Source organism: Plectropomus leopardus, chromosome 4, assembly GCF_008729295.1.
Source record: "Plectropomus leopardus isolate mb chromosome 4, YSFRI_Pleo_2.0, whole genome shotgun sequence".
In the NCBI taxonomy this organism is placed as follows: Eukaryota; Metazoa; Chordata; class Actinopteri; order Perciformes; family Serranidae; genus Plectropomus; species Plectropomus leopardus.
Genome location: NC_056466.1, coordinates 6,720,256 through 6,740,731, shown reverse-complemented (window position 1 = coordinate 6,740,731; position 20,476 = coordinate 6,720,256). Strand labels below are relative to the sequence as shown.

Sequence of the window (20,476 nt, the reverse complement as noted above, 5' to 3'; positions counted from 1 at the left end):
TATTTTAAGCCAAAAAATGGTCTTATCCAAACCATAACCAAGTGGATTTTGGGCTTAAACCTATCCTCACATTAACCACAGCATAGCGGAAAAGTTAAGTTAGCGCATGTCTGCTACATAATAACATGCAGATGTAACCTGTGTTGTAGTGGAGGGTATACACAGTTTACAGGGTATACCATCTTCTCTTTCTGGCTATTTACAATATACCCTCCCATCAGCCAAAAAGCCATATGAATATGTAGGAGAGTAGGAGGTTCCCCCTCACCTGCTCATCTAACTAGTAGCACACCCACCTCTTCAACTTCCACTTCACCACTGAATGTAACATATCATTTGTTTTTTTAATTGTACCATGCCAACATTTTTTTCTGGCGATTTGGTCAATATATGATAGTATACTGAAGTAGCGACTGGATAAAAGAAGCCATGTGAATACATCACCTTCTGGAAAATATAGCAAGCATTTTAAAACTGTTTTCTGGCATTTTGTGTACAAAATAAATAATCAAAGGATCAAGAAAATCATTGGCAAATTAATCTAAAATAAAAATGACAAGTTGAAGCCATAGTTAGAATAGACGTGAGGTGAACAGATGTACAAAGTGAACATGTCATTAGCTCTCAGTAAATTCAACAACTGAATTAAAAAGATTTAATCCCAGCTTCACCATATTTATAAAGTGAGATGTAGATTTATTTACAAAATACAAAAGACCGGCAACACCAGATTACAGGCCAGAAAAAAAAAAAAAAACCCTCCTAAAAGTGTTTATTGAACTCTACTGACTGTACTGTATGTAACTGCTGAAGACATTAAGACATTTGTAGAAGATGAAAAGCACGACAGTTGGGAGAGGAAGTGGGAAACAGCAGAAAAAAAGGAGCTGTAAGGGGCAGGAGTGTTAGCGATATATTCTAATGAGACGTGAATCCCAGGTGGTGGCAGGTAAATGATGTGGTGCAGCAGGGGTACAGATGAAAAGTGCATTAGTGTGAGTTTCTACATCATTAAATACTGCATGTAGCCCTCAACCTCCTACATACTGCAGCACACTGGATGCACAATGTCAGCTAGGAGAGCCACCTTGAATGGGAAATATCACATCATCTCCAAACAACCAAGAACTACTGACAAATATGTGAAGATAGAGGGAAAGTTTGCTTCTGGTGACTCGTAACTACACTTAAAATAAAACTTGTGTGGCTTCACATAGTTGTAGCAGGGAGGCTTGTGTGGCACAGTTCCAATCGTGTCTGGATTTTTAATGTTAGCTCTCTTTTTCCCTCTCAGAGCAGGAGGAGATCAGCCTTATGTGAAGTCTTTGGACACAGCCTCGATGAAATTGGGAGCTGACATGAGGATGGTGAAGGTGCAGATGATGGAGAAGAGCGAGAAAGCCACCAGGCACAACCGATCTACTACTGCCGCTGCAAACTTCCACTCGCTGCAGATCGCCTCGCCCTCATCCTGCTCCCGGAAGCGGCGGGCAATGTACTGCACTTCCTCCAGGATCCGGGAGATTTCCGGAATCTGCTCCAGCAGCAAAGTCCGCATCTGTTCTGAGTGGATGTCGTGTGGAGAGGAGCCGTTAGGATGGCCACCGCCGCCACCGCCGCACACCACCACACCTGAATCGGTGCTTGGAGGGAAAGCAGGGTTGTCTGTGCCCATAGCGTGGTAGCCAAAGTACAGGTTCATGCTCCCGTTGGTCGTGGTCGACTGGGTGGACGCCTGCCCAGGTATGGTGCTCATTTGGATGCTGTTGGTGCTGGTGTGGTGAGCAGGAGGGTGGGAGTACTTGTAGTTTTGAGTGCTCACTGCTGTTTTTCTTTCCTCTCCAGGTTTCTTCATGCGGAGAAACCAAGCGCACCAGTTGAGTAGAATAACTCGGACCTGGGTGAAAAGAGGAGAGAAGGTGGAGAGATGGAAGACAGAGAAGAGACCGGTGAGTTGCAAACCCAAATTTGAGTAGCAAATTCATACAGAAAATAGAGAGAGAATAAGATAGAAATAGAGAGAAAAATAGTACTTTTATTGTGATATTTGTTAACTTCTAGACTTTCCAAATGTTATCTAACCGATTCAATCAAATTATGAAAGTGAAAAGAGTCATTTTGCGGGGATTGTGACACCCCAAAAAGTTCAACCACTGATTTGCAGATGTCCCTTTTGCCACGTAGGTTTTTGGGACTTACCCAATGGTATCACAGATGTTACTCCACTATTATGCCACTGTGACCATAGACTTTAAACTGTGGTGTATCTCCTGGAGGCCTGGCTCAGTGGTTCTTGGTTAGCTACCTGGAGATACATGTTTCCTTCTGTGTGGTGATACAGTTGGCAACAGTTGTGTGTGTTAGTCAAATCTTTGTGTTGATGCAACTTTTGCCAACCTTTGAATAAATATCACTCGTCTAACAAATGGGAGCCAAAGCATAGCAAAAGCCCATATCAGTAGTTGAGTATGGCAATTTCTAGAAGTATTATCACTGGCTGATGATTAATTATTGGGTTTGAAACATTTTGTTAACCTACCCATTTTGGCATCTTCCCTCCATGGGGATCATGGTGGTGGAACTGTAGCACCAGGACAGTTACCACCACAGACAAGCCCACAATCATCATGGTGCTGGCAAAGTACTGAGCTGAAAAAAGAGAAGAGCACATAAGTATAACACAGCAATTTCCATTTGGGACAGAGAACAATTTATACAGTGTGATAAAGAGAAGTCATCGTCTGTTATGTGAAATCAAACTACATTCTGAGTGAAAACTTGTGTATCTACATACAGAACAAGGAGAAACATGAGAGGTCTGCATAGTGTTTTGACTGTTGCAGAGTCAGTCTGTTGGTTGGTTGGTTAGTCAGTGGGGAGTTTTCCCCATCAACAAACCTGAGGTCAGACCACCACAGGGAGTGGTGGAAGGATGACTAACGTTTACTTCCTAATGTACAAACCAGCCAAAACATATACTCGCGGGCATTTGCTGCCACTGAAACATTAAAATGCATAACATATGTATGTAGGCAAACACGCTACCCACTACACACACACCATTACACACAAACATGAGACAATCTTCTCTAAAATAAACCGTCCTTTTTTTTCTTTTTAAATTTTGCTCCAGTTCTGATGTCAGCGACCTCAAAAAAATAGCAGACCAACTAGATGCTAATGTAAACATCGCCATCTCAAAGAAGGCCTATTATTGAAGCTGTATGAAAACCTGAACATTTTATTTTGTCTTACATCTTTCAGCTCTGCTCCACCTGTTATGTGTTAATGTGTCTACGCCAATAAAGGCGAGATTGCTAATGGATTCGTTTTACATCATTGAGCTGCCAAATGACAGCGAGCAGCATCACTGTCTGCAGCCTCCCCTCCCATCTCATGGGCCGCTGCCTTGTCATTTCTGGTCTGTATCAGTATGGCTTCATACAAAGCCTCTCTATCAGCAACCTCCCACATCCAGCTGCTAACGGCTGCCCTGTGGTAAATATGAGGTGTGACTATCTCTCTTTTTTTTACTCTGAAACCTATAGTTAATGAGGAAAAGTCTGCACACTGACCCAACAACCATGCTGAATAACTTTCTATCCTGTCCAGCTCCCTGATGAAGGTCAGATTCAGGTGCAAGTGGATAAAAACATGAAATATAACCTTATTACCTTATTTTCTTGCAAAATGATTGACACCACCATTTTAATATTATAAGTTTTAATGTAGAACTCTTTCCCAGACTCTGTATTGTCTCATTTAAATTTACCAAACTGGTTAAATGTACTGTCTTAAACAAATAGTTCAACATTTTGGGAAATAGGCTTATGCCAAAAGCGTGATGAAAAGTTTGTTACCACTTGTCTTTGGATTGAGCGGCAACCTCCAGAGCTGAAAAATGAAGTCAACACAGAGGTGCCAAAAACTGCAATTCCTCAAATGGCCACTTGAGGCTGACTCCAAGAGCAAGTCAATCCCCATAGACCCCCATGTTAAAACCCCCAACTTTACACAGAAATAAACAGGTTCCAGCCTGGTACAAAAAACAGGGTTTTCCCATTCATGACAATTGTACAAGAGGTGGTCGCTTTGAGTGACAGATAGGTGCTGTCCATTGACATGACACGACAGACATGTTGGTTAGGTAACAACCATGGCGTGACCTCAGATTCACACAGTTAGCTGTCACTATGTCAGTGTGTTTTTGGTTCATGAAAGTTAATTGTTAATTTTGGTCTCTCTTCTGGCTAAAAAATGGGTGACACCACAGTTGCTACATCCATTATTTTATAAGACTGGTGTTTGGACAGAATACAAGTAAAATTTGCAAACTTGTTTGTTATGTGACATAATAGGTCAACCAGGAGAAGGTCCAATAGTGATTAACTGAAAGGGAGCATACCACTACCTAGCGTGGCGGAGTCGGACATACTTCCGACAATAACAGTAGTCTGAATATATGTCCTAAACGATATAATTTTAGCTCGACTTAACTGTGCATGTAAACATACTGAGTGAATATCACATGTCGAGTGCAAATAGACAACTGTTACGGAGTTATGCCCTTGATCATTTTGTGATCCATCTTAATAGCTTCTTTTTCTTTTTCATCACTTTGAAAGTGAAAAAAAAAATCAATAGGAGCAATAATTAAAGCAGAAAAGTGTCTTACCAATCAAAGGAACGGAGTCTGAAGTGGCAGGCATGATCTCTGCTACCAGTAACATGAACACAGTTAGAGACAGCAGCACTGTGATGCCTGGTGGACGACAGTAGAGCAGAAGCACAGAGGATAAACTCTTTCATCACAGCCTAGTTTTCTCTTAAATGGTGACTTGAGAGTACTCAAAATAAATGCAGCTGGTCGCTTCAAAATAGGTGAAATCAGCTGTGGATTTATTTTGGAATATTCACTCTCTTTTCTACCCTCCAGGGATTACTCCCAGTTATATATTTACTCTGACCCTGTCTCACTGAATGGCATTTAGAAACAAGCTGACATTTTCAGGTCCAGGTGGTTATCTTTGCTGTGTTATAACAGAGCTTTTATTCATCTGCTAATGAATAAAATACAACTCAAATGTTAATTCACAGTCATAATGCCATAATTAGCATAAAGCAATGACAGATAAATGAGTTAGCAACAGCGTCAGGACCTGGTGGGCTGAGATCACTGAGGCGGGGGAGAGAAATACATTTTTGTCTGCATGTATGATTGTGATCATGAATCACTGTCCCTCTGTGTAACTGTGAGAGTGTGTGTGTGTGTTTACCAAGTGAGATCTTCTCTCCAGAATCGGCAGGGAGCAGGAAGACCAGCAGAGCCAAGCCAGAGATGAGCACACAGGGGATGAGCAGGTTGAGTCCGTAGTAAAGTGTCCTGCGGCGCATGGTGACCGTGAACGTCACGTCGGGGTAAGGCTCCTTACAGCAGTCGTAGTACAGCTCATTACGCTTAGATGGCACACCTGGGGGTGAAACGGAGAAGTGGGAATAACAATAATAACTTAAACTGTAAAATACAAGTCTAGTTCTCAGCTCTGCTTGGCTGAATAATAGTAAGATCTTGAAAATAAGCGGTTAATGTGCAGTTGATTGACTATTTGGTAAAGATCAGTTAACCCTTTAAACCATGGATAGATATCAGCCTTCCGAAATTTCGTAATCTAAGCAGAGTGGTTTGATTTCATGGCAACAGCCAACTTTACAAAAATGTCCCACACATTTGAAGAAATTAGTAAAAAGTGACAAGGAAATAGTTTTTACAAAGAGAGAAGGAGGAGAAAGTTTTCCAAAAAAAATGTAATTTTAATCATTTTATATTTAACTTTACATTTATTTATTTTAAAAAATGTCTAAAATATATGAAATAAATACTTTTTTGCTCATTTTCAGGTATTTTTCCTGTTTCTTGTAGTTTCTCATTGCCCTCTACCCATGTTTTTGTAAGACATCAAACCAATTTGCTCAGGTTTCAAAGCATTAGGCATTATTAATACATTTTTATCCGATCCATTCAAACGTGAGTGAACAGTTGGTAGTTTGAATCCTGTTGGATGAAAGCGAGAAAATTAAATGAAAATACACCCCTGTTTTAGTTACTTTATCATAAACAAAATAGATGGTTATGGATTTATTGTCAGCTTATCTAAATTCACTGAAATATTCCACTAAATTTTCCTTATCTGATTGTAAAATCCCAGACTTTAACCAATCCCAAATGTAGCAGTTGTTGTCATTTTAGAAAGATTAGGATTTCACCGTTAATGTATTGTCTTGGTATCCCTGTGGAAAGCAGCTTGTCGCTGAAAAACACAGCGAATGCGCTCTTGCCTTAATGAATTATGTACTGAACATGATGTAATCTTTTATATAAAGTAATAATCCTCCAAACACAGTTTCACCTTGGGTATAACAGCACATTTAGCTGGTCTTAAATCACTTTAAAGCACAGCTCATTGTGGTTTGTTGTCTAAACATTTCAGTCATAAATCCATAGAGTTAATATGTTTTCTACTGCAAATTAAATTTAATGTCACAATGGCAGCCATCTGTTGGGGAGTAGTGTTTTGCTTCTGAATCTGTACGCTGACTGACAGTTGTTGGTCCTCAAGACTTTATCCTTACTGGATCTGTCCCGTCAAGGTGATTTGCACCTTGTCAGTCAGGTCAAGTTTTTCAAAATTCAATCTCACATCCAGTATGTCCAGTGGACTTTACAGCCAAACATCAGCAACAGTTTCTTATATAGCATTAATTTTGAGTGACAGTTTAAAGGTATACTATGCAGGATTGTCTGTTCATTTTCATTTTGTGTTTTGCCTCAATATTTATGTATTTTTTCTGCAGTGTTGATTATAATATGATTACAGTTATAAATATGTTTTCTTCCTATTTTTTCAATTTCTAATAATTCTTCCCCCTTTCTTAAAACTAATTTTTAGGCCATTTTCTTCTCACCTTTTACTAATTTTTTGCAATTTATGGGAAATTTTTGCCAAGTTGGTCATTGCCTTTTTTCCCCTCATCTTTTAATAAAAAGAAAACCAATTTGCAAATAGCTTATGGAAAGCGTTTGAACATAGCACAAGAAAACTGATGTCAATCCCAGCTTCAAGGAGTGACATCACTTCAGTGACATTTATCAGACTTCAAAAAGCTCCCCCTGGAGCCACAAAAGGCTTAACACAGCTTTTTACATATCAGAAGTGATACTCCCCAACACGTGTAAACAGATTTCATTGGAGTTACCCTTTAAAAACAACTTAAAGAAATACAAATCCATCGCCTAAACTCAGATTTGAACTTTTTCAGATTGTAAGAGCATTGGCTGGGCAGAAGGAACAATCAAGATCTGTCAAAAAGCACATTAAACTCTGTGTCAAGTTCATATCACCCCACTACCCCTCCAGAAACAATCCTCAATCATTTATTAATCCCTAATGCTCATCACCGGGACCTTATCTGTCTTGTTGGCATATTCACATTCACACGGCTAATCTGTCTTTTCCATCAGATGAACAACAGACAATGTCACCTTGGTCCACAAATAAGCCCAAAAACTCTCAAACGAGAGTCATTGTGTGGGAAGAAGAATAGAAAGTGTGACTTTGATAGATTTCACAACACAGTCATTTCAAAGTGTTATCTTTTCCCTGTGATTAAAAAGGAACAATCAGGGAACTGTGAGTGTTTAGTGTTTAGAGAGGGAGCGAGAGTCATCAGTGGCTCACAGTCAAAAATCTGTTAAGTAATAGAGCGTCATTGTATAGCTGTCTGAACCATTCACACCTTTTGTTTAACGATTCTGAATAAAGCCTGGTTCAACACAGTTAGCAACATATTTGTGTGTGTGTGTGTGTGTGTATACAGTGTTTGCTCATATAGAAATTCAGTTTAAATTAATTGCATGGATTTCACTTAATTTAATTGAAACTTTGTCACTTAAACACTGAAGAGAAATAGCCTTTGTTAACCATCTATTAATTTGATCGATTGCAGACCTGCAGATGCATCCACCGCATCATATGAATGTGTGTGTGTGTGTGTGTGTGTGTGTGTGTGTGTGTGTGTGTGTGTGTGTGTGTGTGTGTGCAGGTGTAGGTGTGTATGTGTGAAGATATATATGCAGGAATGGGAATGTTGTAAGGCACCAGGACAGTGTGTGTTCTTGGCCAGCTTGCCGCCTGACTGTGCCTGAATTAAGTGAACCGTCTCCAGGCCAGCTGTCACCACACACACACGCACACACACACACAGACACACACACACACACACACACACATGCCCCTCCACTCCCCCAGCCAGCTGGGTACTCTCACTTTGTGTTTAAGTATGTTTGTGTGTGAAAGTGAATAATTCTGTTGGCCTCTGATTAACACCCAAACTTGAGCAAGAGATGATGTGAGCGCTTTATTTCCGCATGAAGAGAATGTGGGGAGAGAAAAGAAAAAAAAAATAACGAGAAGAAAAGAAAGACAAACAATAATCACTATGCTTTATGAGGGCCCAAGCACTTTTAAGCCCAACGCTCCCTGGCACTGAATCCGGAGAAACCTATAATAATAGTAATATAATAATAATAATAAAACATTCATTTATTTATTTATTTATTTATTTATTTCGATTATGCTGAGAAATTGCATTTTTTGAGGGACTTGCTATGTTCCAAAACTTACAAAAATTAGCATACGCATCACAACTGGCAAAAAATTGTCAAAAGTTCTGCATTGTTTGGGCTCAGTTGTGGACAGCAGTCATGGACAGCAGTCATGGACAGCAGTCATGGACAGCAGACGTGGACAGCAGTCTTGACAGTGCCCCCAGAGTTGGGATAAAGTTCCTTTGATGTTCACAAATCTTGAGTGGATCATTTTCTACTTGTGAGCTTAACCCATTTATTCTAAACCATAAAAGCCACTCAACCTTTTGTCTCATAATTCTCACACAAGTCTTGAATGGCCTTTTAGGTAGCAATCATCCAAAGTACTTCATCAGCCTTAAAATAAATATATATAAGGGCAAGGGCAATAGGTTTAAGAATTTAAAAAGGTCTGTGTGAATACTACTGCATTAAACAACAGAAATATTCCCCAGCCTGTCTGTAGCACCCTGCAACTAGGACTGGTAGACAAAAAAATGTCAGTGAGAGCAGCATCTTACAAGGAAGTCGACATCACTGAATAACCTGCTGTCAGAGCTGTGTCTGACTGACTGGTTGTCTAACTCTTGAATATGACAAGGAGGGCCTAAATAATGTTGAAAGTTTCTGTCTGTCTGTCTCAGAGCTGTCAGATTCCCTGAAGGATTTCACAATTGGCTGCTCAAACATATCCCACAGATATCGGGAGTGTTGTCAGTCAGCGTATCCCTCCTGTGTCACCATGCACATGCTCGAACAATGATTTTTTACACTTAGATTTATCCATACCAAATCATCACAAGAATGTTTAGTTGTTGACAACACGACATAGTTGTAAATTTTAGAAAACAGCCTGCTAATGACACTTTTTGACTAATGACACATTTTGATAAAAGTAATGTAAGTAAAAAAATTTTGTGCCTGTCTGTTCGTCTTCTTACCTACAAGGTCCCATTCCCCGTTGGGTATGTAGGTGGAGATGTCTACATCCATCATCTGGAGGTCCAGCAGCCAGCCGTTGTGCGTCCAGGAGCCAAACTTGAGGTCACACTTCTGCACATCGAAGGGGAACCACCGCACATCGATGTAGCAGGTACTTTTCAGGATGCCTGGAGACAGGTGTTGGGGAAAGATGCTTACTTTATTTTGGTATGTGCTTTGCTTTATTTATTTAAAATCTAAAGTGCCTTTCAGTAGAAGCCCTTTCACTCTTTCGAGCCTCAAGAGTCTGGAGGAAAGCTAGCTGGAGGAAAATATACCAACAACCCTGAGGCAAAAGTATTTCTGATGCATCACAAAAGAAGTAGTGTTAAAGCCCCAATGTACTTTACATGTAGGTTCAGTTGATCAAGAAACACTTACATGTAATTTAATATCCAATCATACACCAAAACCAGGTAATTCTATTTTATTTTTCAGTTACTAAAAACACCATTTCAAAGGAATAAAGACAAACAAGCTTTTACAACTGATTAAATGAAGTGACAGAATAAACCTATTTAAATGCATTTTCATTTAAAAATAAAGTAATCTGAGTAATCAGCAAAAGTTCAAAATCTAGGGCTAAAAGTGTATGAGACATACATCTATTTAGATGTGTATGTCACATATAAATGTTTCCATGGTGTTCACCTTGTGGCAGATCGTACAGTAATAGACACACTGAGATGTCGTTGACACGCTGTTAAAACAGCTGTTATATGAAGCCTTGGTGTCTAAAAGCTTTTTATTTTCCACAATATTTTGCCTGTTTTATCCTTGATGCATAGATTTTAGATAAAAGTGAAGAGGAGGATGATAATAATGGTTGTAATAATAATGTAGTACTGATGTTCCTAATGATGACAGTGATGATCTCAACAGTTTCTATGTGCAAAGATACTAATGATGGCACTACCTTGGCAGGACACACAGCGATGTCTCGGTAAAAACAGTCGCTTTTTGTGGCATTATCTCTATGGCTAACTGGAAACACTTCAACGACACATAAAAAAACAACGTGTTATGTTGTTTGTTCTTGAACAATGGTCTACAGATTGACAGGCATCTCATCTATGTGACATGCCATCCACTAGCCCCTCCATCCCCCAGTGAGCTCTTGTAGTACGTCACTTTAGAAACGCTGATATGATACATTTGAAATATGTAAATGTAAGGTATTTGTGGTTTGCAGAAATGCATAATGCCAACATTTTCTTGGCCGGTTGATGAAATTGAATCGGAAGTTATCAGTGAGAGAGAGAGAACATCTTGAATGTCTCACCTGGTGGGATGTACTGGCAGGCTCCTGAAGCATTTACCAGCACATTTGTATGGAACGTAGCATCAAATCGCTCATCAGCACTACAGGGAGACAATAATGGATAATTTAAAATCAGTACTGGAGCATGTAAAGAAAAGGCCCCCTAAACAAGAAAAACAGGACTTCTCGAGAAAACATCAGAACGGGAATAAAAATGCCAGAGATTATGAAGCTGACTGAGAGTTAAGTACAAAGGTAAAGACAGATAGCAAGAAAAAGCCAGACAATCAACAGCAAGTGAAGGTGACAGAAAAAGGTACAGCCGAAGGGGATTAGTGTAGATCAGACAGACAGTGTTTAATTTTACTGATCATCTTAAACAAACATGGTCTGCCATCGAGACGTCCTTCAGGCAGGCAGGGATTATGTACGCCAAAAAAATTAAAGTACAGGCATCATAATCACAAAATCACACATTTCACACAGAAATAAAAATCATCCCTGAAGCATTACATTTATTTATTTTTCCTTTCAGAGAATAAAACCAAAAGACTGAACAAAGAACAGCCATTTTTCTACTATAATTACACTTGATATAAAGTGTCTCTCCGCATTCATTAGAGTAAAAAGAAGCATGTCAGAGATATTAAATATTCAGTCCTGGCAAACTGAATACCTTTGAGAAGAGGTTTCTGAGGGACCACTTTTAAAATAAACCTAAGAAGTGCATTCAATTCTGTAGTATTTCTTATCTAAAAAGCACTCAAAGAGCTCATCTCTTCATCGAGGCTTCATTCAGAAAAAAATCCCTTCCATACGAGCACTGTTAAAAAAAATCTCCAACCAAATAAAAATGCAACACCCAGCTGAAGCATTTCCAAGAGAATGCCAAACTGACAGGCAGCGATATGATCATAACCCTAAAGCCATGCAAAGAAGAAGATGTTGGCCAATCATGAAACATGAATAAAACCTTTTACTGGAAGGCTACATGATGCAGTGACCTTTGTTGCGCTCATTGACATCTCTGTTTTGAATAGTGGAAGAGTAACTATACATTAATCTGTAAGCATTTAAAAAGCTCTCTTAGCAAGCTTACAAACTGCACTATTAGGTCACGTTTGCCATTGCACAAAATGTCATCTTAATTGTGGCACCTTACAAAGGAGATAAAACATTCACATGCATTCTGACATCTCAAGCCAATAACTCAGTTTTTCTTGTCTACACTTAAACAATGAAAACAGAGTTTCTCAAAAATCTTCACCTAGCACTGAGGTTTACACGAGATCTGTTTTCAGTGACATAAACTCAGTTTGCATGAAGACAAAATAGCAAAACACAAAGAAAAAACTACATTTTCAAATATACCCATATATACTGTATGTGGACAACGCCTAAATTTGCCACACCTTCAAGAATTTGGCGACAAAACGTTTACCAAAACAAAATAATTATAGTGCCTATTTTTTATGTCAGAAACAAATGTCACAAAATCTGTTTAGGTAGAAAACCTTGGCCTATGAATTAAGGAATCCAAGAAAACGATTATACATATCTTTTGTGTATAAACTGCCTTTCACCATGTTTCATTAAGATCGAGGAGGTACTTTTTAGCCATGTTAGTGGCTCAAGGGAAGACCACGTCAGTCGTTCAATTCAGGCTGCAATTTACCACTTTGATCCAGACTGAAATATCTCGACAACTATTAAATGGATTGCTATGAAATTCATGGTTCCAAAAGGATATATTTTGTCCTTGTTGCTACAAGAAAGTGTTGACATTGTACATTTCTGCAAAACAACATGTTACATGTGAAGCTTTCATACATACGGTATGTCAACTTTTCTAATGTGAGGTATAAGTTAGTTAGTTATAAAATAGTGCCACAAAAATCGTTTGTTTTTTACTGAGACATCGCTGTGTTTCCTACCAGGATAGTGCCCCCCCCCCCAAAAAAAATAGGTATTTTAAGCCAATACATATTTTTTCCTAACCCCAACCAAGTGGTTCTGGTGCCTAAACATAACCACATGATAACCACAATGACAGTTTGTCTGCAGGAGCGTAGAATACCATATTTTTTTGTGGTGATTGGGTTGTATCTTTGGTGATCGGCTGACTTTTCCTCCTGCGCCACATGCAGGTTGACATTTATGGTTTTCAGTTAAATATATTGACGAATATTGGATGCATTCCTACAGACATTTATGTTTGCCTTGAGATGAATTATAATGACATCGTTGATCCCTGACTTTTCCTCTAGCGTCAACTACAAGTTAAAATTAAATTTGTTTATTGAGCTCAAAGCACAGCTAAGTACAGCTTTACAGATCTGCTGGCATGGCAGACAAAACAAAACCTAACATCCTTTACAAATGCAGTGAAGCAGTAAAAGGTCTCCTGTGATGGCAACTTAGTATTTATCCAATTATTCAGAACCAGTATGTATTCATACTTTTCTGTTCAGTGTGACCCCAAGACAAACTCAAAATGAGATATGTACTGTATGGATCTCATTTTGAACAATTAATGAGTGCTCATCTAGAGCCAGACTCAGACCATCATCTATTACTGCCCATTAGTGCATATCTACCACTTACGGTATGAGATTGGGAGCAGTGGGAAAGAGTGAGGGGCATGCCTAAACTCTTCCTGGAGGCTTTTTGTTGGACAGGTAGCACATAAATTTCAGTAAAGTGTGCTGGGAACGAGCCCAGGAGGCCTATAACAGGTCAAGGCTTTACCCAATGCAGATTTATAGCCGCTGCATCAATAATCTACATCTAATCACTCTTTTCACTTAGCACAGGGTGGAAAAACAAAGAGGCTGTGAGAATACTTTGAAACAGCAGTAATCACTCTTATTCACTGCTGAGAATAAATGAGCTAAATTAGCATTTAGCCTTGTAATGGTACTTGGAATACATCTACCTCACAGATACATTAGTTGTGTAGCATTAGCATTTTAGTTAGTTCAGTGAACCTTATAGAAATGTAGTGACCTACATATGTGTACCTTAACATGGAGCACGCATGAGCATTGGAGATTTCTTGATGCATTATCACGTTTTAATGAGATAACCAAGTAAGTGGAATGTGTTTGAAAAAGGTCATTTGCTATACGGAAAAGAAAAGGGCAAGATCAAGGTGTTGAATCCCAATAGAGTCTCTTTGCTCGCAAAGGGATTCTTCAATGATTTAACTCTTTTTCTTAGATGCCAGTTGTTTAATGAAAAAGAAAGACATATTAGAAAAAAAAGGCTTTCCATTTACTTACAAATGTTACCAAAAGTATGAGCTCAGTGCAGTTACGAGAAACAACAAAAGAAAATCAGATGTAGAAGTGTACCTCTGAACTCTGTAAAATGCGAGCTCAGTGGACCTTTACCTACTTCCTATTCCCTACTTCCTGCTCTCTCGCTCGAACCACATTCATCTTCGAATTTAGCCTTCATTTTGATATCAACTAAAACAATTTTAAGTTTCATGACTGCGTCTTGCACGGTTGTGATGCTATTATGGTGACAAAATCAAACACCGAATAAACAGCCATCAGGAGCAATTTGGGGTTCAGTGTCTTGCCCAAGGAAACTTTGACATGTTGACTGGAGGAGCCAGAGATCGAACCGCCAATCTTCAAATTAGTGGAAGACCTACCTCTGAGCTACAGCTGTCCAAAAGTTCAAAGTTTCAGCAACACTTATTTACATGTCGTTCAGTTTAGGCACAAAAAATATTTTGTTATGGTTTAGAAAAGATTATGTTCTGGCTTAAAACACCTGCTTTTGGTGGCACAATCTGGCAATAAACGCAGCAATGTCTCGGTAAAAGAACAGTTGCTCTTTATGGCACTTTCATGTCAGAAAACGAAGCAATGTCTTAGTAAAAACTGGCTCCTACTCACCAAAAAGCATAAAGCTTCAACAAAAGTTGCTGAAAATGCAGTGTTGATTTGCTATGAAAGAAAGCACTTTAGTTGTCAGTCTCAAAGGTGTTCAGCAGTGGTGTGCATCTGGGCATGCATCTTGCCAAGGTCAAACGCCATCCACCATCCCCTCCACCTCCTGAGTCAGCTCCTGTACTATACTTCACTTTATAAACATTGATATAACACATATATAAGTACACAAATGTAACCTATGCATAGTTTGAAATGCTTAATGCCAGAATTTTCTGCTGGCGACTAGACTGGAAGACAAAACCAATTATAATGAGTTTGTTGCCGTTGGTAATTATTGCCAAGATAGACAAGTCAGTTGTCAAAATGAATGCATGCTGCATTCAGTGCCTGCTACACATATAAACATAGAGCCCTGAAGAATACAATTTTAAGCAAATAGCCTTTCCTCTCATACAGAACAAAATGTACCACTTAAATATCCATTCGCTCAGTGAAATGGCATCACACACACTGACATTTCATGCCTGTGAAAACACTGTTATAGTGTATGTTAAAACACCATCATCAAGATATGCAGCCAGCTAATGTCAGAAAAGACACCATTGTACTGTTTACATTCACAAGGGCAACCATCTCTACATGTAAAAAAAGCAGCTCAACAGCGAGATGGCTTCCATTATTTACACAAAAAACAATAAAAGCAGAGAGTCGGGCCCTTTGTGTTACAGCTTCCCAAGTGTCTGAAGATGGTGAAATATTCAAAATCATGACAGGGACAGGACAAATGGATCCTATATTATTCATCTGAAATGGGTTTAGGTTTGCTGCAGTGCTGACGTGGGCACATAGAAAACATACAGCTGTCTACTTGTTAGATCCTCCACCAGTCTGGCTTTACAGCATTTGTGTCCAAACTGTCTTGGCTAACGTGGAGAGACTACCCGTCTCTCCAAGCTAGACTGAAGAAACAAACTATCCTGCATCCCGTATGGATGGATACATGAAAATGCACAACTTTGCAAATTCTCTGCAATTGAAATAACATCAAAGGCGATCATTGATCTTTGGCCTCAGGTGATGTTGCATGAACTACCGTATGATCAAACAATATGTCTGTTACGAATTCCCCAGGCGGCATCCGCCTCTGAACCCCACCCAGAGACTCACAGAAGATCACATACTTTGAACTGCTGTTTGCTGCATAGGCATTAACAACGTTCAGACCTTTCATCCTCAAAATATCCTAAGCCCTTTACGCCCCCCCACCCCCAGTCCCTCTGATTACAACAAGGTTGTGACATCATATTTATACAAGACAGATCTTTTCAAGCCATGGTCCTGTGGCTTCGTCCCCACCAGAGAGCTGACATGTCCCCAGAGACAGCTTTTATAGACAGAGATCACACCAGGGAATCCACCCTCACCTGCCACATGACAGAGAGCCTAGCCTCAACATGCGTCTTGGGTGATCGCATCATAAGTAGACAGATCTATCTCTGTGATCATCTGGCATTAAACTACGTCTCCATATGCGTCTCGAGTGACCATTTATGATTGGATCTTACTTCTCGGCTCTACATGCAAATAAACACATATATCATTTCAGTCCCCATCATTAGGAGATAGTTGCTGCGGGAGTGTGAACACTGCACAGGAGACGGTTAATGAGACTCCACACACACATAAGCTGCTTTTACCCAGAGATCACACTATAGGGCCGCAACATCTCAACATCTGAATCGCTGTTTGATTATCTGACAAGCACTTTGTTTAAAGATAGGCGTTCAAACCAAAAAATTGCGCTGTGTGTTTTGCGGGTGAGATGATCCAGTAAGTCCAATTTGACTCAAAGATCTATGAGTTTGAAGAAGCATTATACCAAAGCTCACGCAGTGGTTTATATTACTGTGTGCAATGACTGTGATGTAAACCTTAAAAAATAAAAAGTAATCCACCAGGAATGGGCACGTCTGTTTTTGATTGGTTACCACAAGATCTTGCCAAATGAGGGGTTACAGTCCAGCTGGATGACCCTGGATGTTTTCTGCCAAAGCCCTTTGCGCTGGCATCCCTTCTGCATTGCCACACTGGCCTCATTCAAATTAATGAGAAGGCTGTTTTTTCGGGGTTTTTTTTTTTTCTTCTTTCACACAGGGCTGAATTCGATCTAGACATGATGTCAAAACTGCTTGTCAAATGGTTGAAAAACTTTGGAAATCTCATACCCCCGACCTTTCCAATGTTGTTATTTGGGTGACTTTGTCTGACAAGTTCTATAACTTTTTTGAAACCAACAATGTCACATTCACATCCGCTAAGAAGCCAGGGTTTAAAGTTCTCTCTGAAGTTCTTTTTTCAATTCATGACACAACTATTCCTGTCATTTTTCATGTGAACAGCCAAATACAGCATCATAGGTGTAGATTTAGGGTAATGTAGGGGATAAATCCTAATATGTGCAGGTCCATTCCCCCAATAAATATATAAAAATAGTAGAGGACCATATTTTGAAGTTAAAGACATTTCCACTGTAAACTGATGCAGAAAAGGCACAAATTGGTGCATATAACCTCATGAGAATGCAGGGATTATATGTTTAATGCTCAAAATTCTCCACCTCAGGACCTCAAACCCCCAGTTTCACTTGTCCTCCGTGTTGAAACGAAACCTGCACAATGCTTTTGTGACATTATTTTCGCTTTCTCATGTGACAGTTATAAAAGATGTTTTATGGTATTCATTTTACATATTTGCACAGTTTGTATTTCTTACACTTTTTGTCTTGGTCCCTGCTGAAGTCTCACTACAACAACGCCCTAATTTCCAGGTGGAGATCAGTAAAAGTTCATCTTATCTCATAGTTTTAATCCCTTTTCTCGCTTGTCTCCTTGCTTCATAAAAATAGAAATGAATGATTTTACTCATGATTCATGCTGCACGCATGAGGAATGTCAGTTTCAATCTGTGTCTGTGTCAGGACTATATTGTTGTTATCATTAGCGATCGCTGATCCCCACCGTAAGCTGCTTAATGTTCTGTATCATCCCTGTTAGATAGCCAAACCTCTCCCTTCTCCCTCTCCGTCTCTCGTGCACACTAAGTGGGGAATCTGTCACTGCCCCCCCCAAACGAAAAAATCCTCAATCACCTTGAAGGTAAAGCTGAAAAGCTGACGCCATCAATCAACTCTGCCATGTATCGAGTCGTCTTTCCCTCATTACAAGTGTGTGTGTGTGTGTGTGTGTGTGTGTGTGTGTGTGTGTGTGTGTCAGATTCTAAGGAAGTATGAAAGGATTGGTGCATTTAAAACATCTTACTCTCCTGTTAAATACCCTCTCTTAGGGGTTGACAGTTTAATAATGGTCAACAATCACACAGCCTTACTCCCCCGGTGCCTTTTACAGCAACGCTACAAAAAAAAAAAAAAAAAAACGGTTTTACTCACAGAGGCAAGAGCAACAGACAAACACCACTTTGGTATTTCCTCAGGTGGTATTCCCTTGCACATTAACATGATTTATGTTTACTCGGGGAGTGCCTCATTCAAGTAAAAATGATCTTTCATTACTATATTTACTGTAAAAAAAAAACCTGTATAGAATGCTTACCATTGCAATAACCTGATAACAGACTTTGCAGCATCTGATTTTCTTCTCCATAATTGCATTTTATCTAATGCATTGCTCTATCTTGGTGTTGCAGGCACAAAAATAAAAAATGGAATCATCCACAGCCAGAACTACTTCAAGATAAAAACTTCTGTGTAAGGTAAGCATATATTTTCTTTTCTTTTTTTTATTTCATTTTTTGCTTTTGTCTTTCCCTCCTATTGAACTTTTGGACAAAGAGATCTATAATTATCTGTACAGTCTTATTCATTTATTCATTCTTTTTAAAATTTCTATTTAAGTGTTTTTAGACAAATTCTATGCAACATAATTGCCTGTACCATATTCAGTTTATATTGTCATCACAGTACACAGTTTGGGTTTAGTCCCTGAATCATCAGTCCACTGTCCTTAGTCCTCTGCAAACACAGATTATCTAAACAAACCAGCATTTAGATTTTCATTATTAAAAAATTTTTTACTAAACTGTTACTCTAACCAATTATTTGTTTACTCAGATAAATATTCAGCCTCTTCAACCTACTTTTATTCATATCATATAACCAGTTCCACAACTAAGATTACGATAAATATTAGCCTTTATTGTCTCCCTTCGAAGAAATTTGTCTTTATATACAGTCAGACTACAATCAACACAATATCCTCCCCGGATCCATCCACCAGGTCGAGAGAACACAGGCGACACGGCCACACACATTTACAATCACACGACAATAAACACAAAGTACCCCCCCCAATCCCCACACCCCAGGAGCATTGCACAATGCCCTGAACCCAGGCGCTGCCCAGATGCTCTACCAAAAATAATTGCACTAAAGCACTATAAGATTATTGCATCAGCTATATACACGTCTTCCAACAAGCCTCATGTGAAACTCTTAGAGTTTTCGGGTAAAGAACTGAGACCCGTATCGCTCATGTGTGCCAGACAGTCATGTGATTTCACAGGCACAACCTAAGAGGCACACTGGGTATTTGTTGTTTTTCAGTATGTCACAGCTGTTTAGTAAGAGGGTAAATGTTCTCAATGTTATTTGTTTACCATGCAGGCAATTGTCTGTGATAAATGTCTAAACGTGGCTTCTTTTTGAGGACGAGATTGGACATGCTTTTAATGTGCGCCAAAGTCCGGAACACAAAAGACGCTGGAAAATGATCAAGTTGCTCAGTGGCAGGCTTAAGAGATCCTTGAATTGTTGTTAGCAACTGAGCAGGTCCCAACAACATCGTTTGTGTCAATCTCAGAAACACTTAGCAACCTAATTTATTTAAACAAGCACAGCAGTCTCATCTCTATCCAAACAGCAGAGAGCCAAAATGGCTGAGAAGATTGAACAGGGAAGAGGTTCTGTTAGGCTGACCTCTGAATGAAAGAGACGGACGAGCTGTTTAACAGTCGTTATTTCTGTTTCTTAGTGATTCTTTGACTGAGGAATAAAAAAAAATGAGCTCAGCCACATGGAAGTTTCCGGTAAAAAATATAGAGTTTCAGAGTGAACCATCCCTACAAAAATGATTAAAACACCTGAGGATGTCTAAAATAAATGACTGAAACACTGCATGCATTATATACAAATACTGTCTGTTGACATTTCCAGCCACTTGGCACAATGTTTTCACTCGTCTAATCCCTGCTGCCCAGTGCAGGCAACAGATGCAAAGCCCCATGGGAGTTATGGTTTATGTCCTCCCAGAGGGATTCAGCTCAATAACCTCATTAAACAAGGCTGTAACCAAGAGTGAAATTTCGTCTGGGGAATATTTGTATCCACTGTGTCACTGAGTAAACCGAGCTGAGTACCCATCTGTGTGTTATAGAAAACAAATTCCTATAGATGAATAATAAAAATAGCCAGAGAGAACAGGAAAACATGGATGAAAAATAAATAAGAGGAGTATGAATGAAATGAAACTGTACGAGCAGTGACAAATTATCCACTGTGCTGATCATGCCAGTAGCCACTGATGTAATTATCAGTAAAAATGAGGTTTCATCATTTTAGCTGCCTTTCTTCATCTCTTCCTTAACGGCAATATACTTAATCAAATAACCATT

The 20,476-nt window shown here is 39.3% G+C and overlaps 1 protein-coding gene across 1 annotated transcript in view; it reads right to left on the bottom strand.

Annotated features, from left to right (window-relative positions):
• Positions 1 to 1,212: 1,212 nt before the first annotated feature.
• Positions 1,213 to 20,476, bottom strand: part of chrna8 (cholinergic receptor, nicotinic, alpha 8) — a 44,037-nt gene continuing 24,773 nt past the window's right edge. Inside the window, exons 5-10 of the mRNA XM_042485486.1 lie at positions 10,908 to 10,987; positions 9,586 to 9,753; positions 5,277 to 5,471; positions 4,676 to 4,762; positions 2,540 to 2,649; positions 1,213 to 1,897 (exon numbers count right to left, since the gene is read on the bottom strand). Of these exons, the coding sequence (XP_042341420.1) occupies positions 1,313 to 1,897; positions 2,540 to 2,649; positions 4,676 to 4,762; positions 5,277 to 5,471; positions 9,586 to 9,753; positions 10,908 to 10,987 (1,225 nt within the window). The 3' untranslated portion in view covers positions 1,213 to 1,312. The remainder of the gene's footprint in view (positions 1,898 to 2,539; positions 2,650 to 4,675; positions 4,763 to 5,276; positions 5,472 to 9,585; positions 9,754 to 10,907; positions 10,988 to 20,476) is intronic.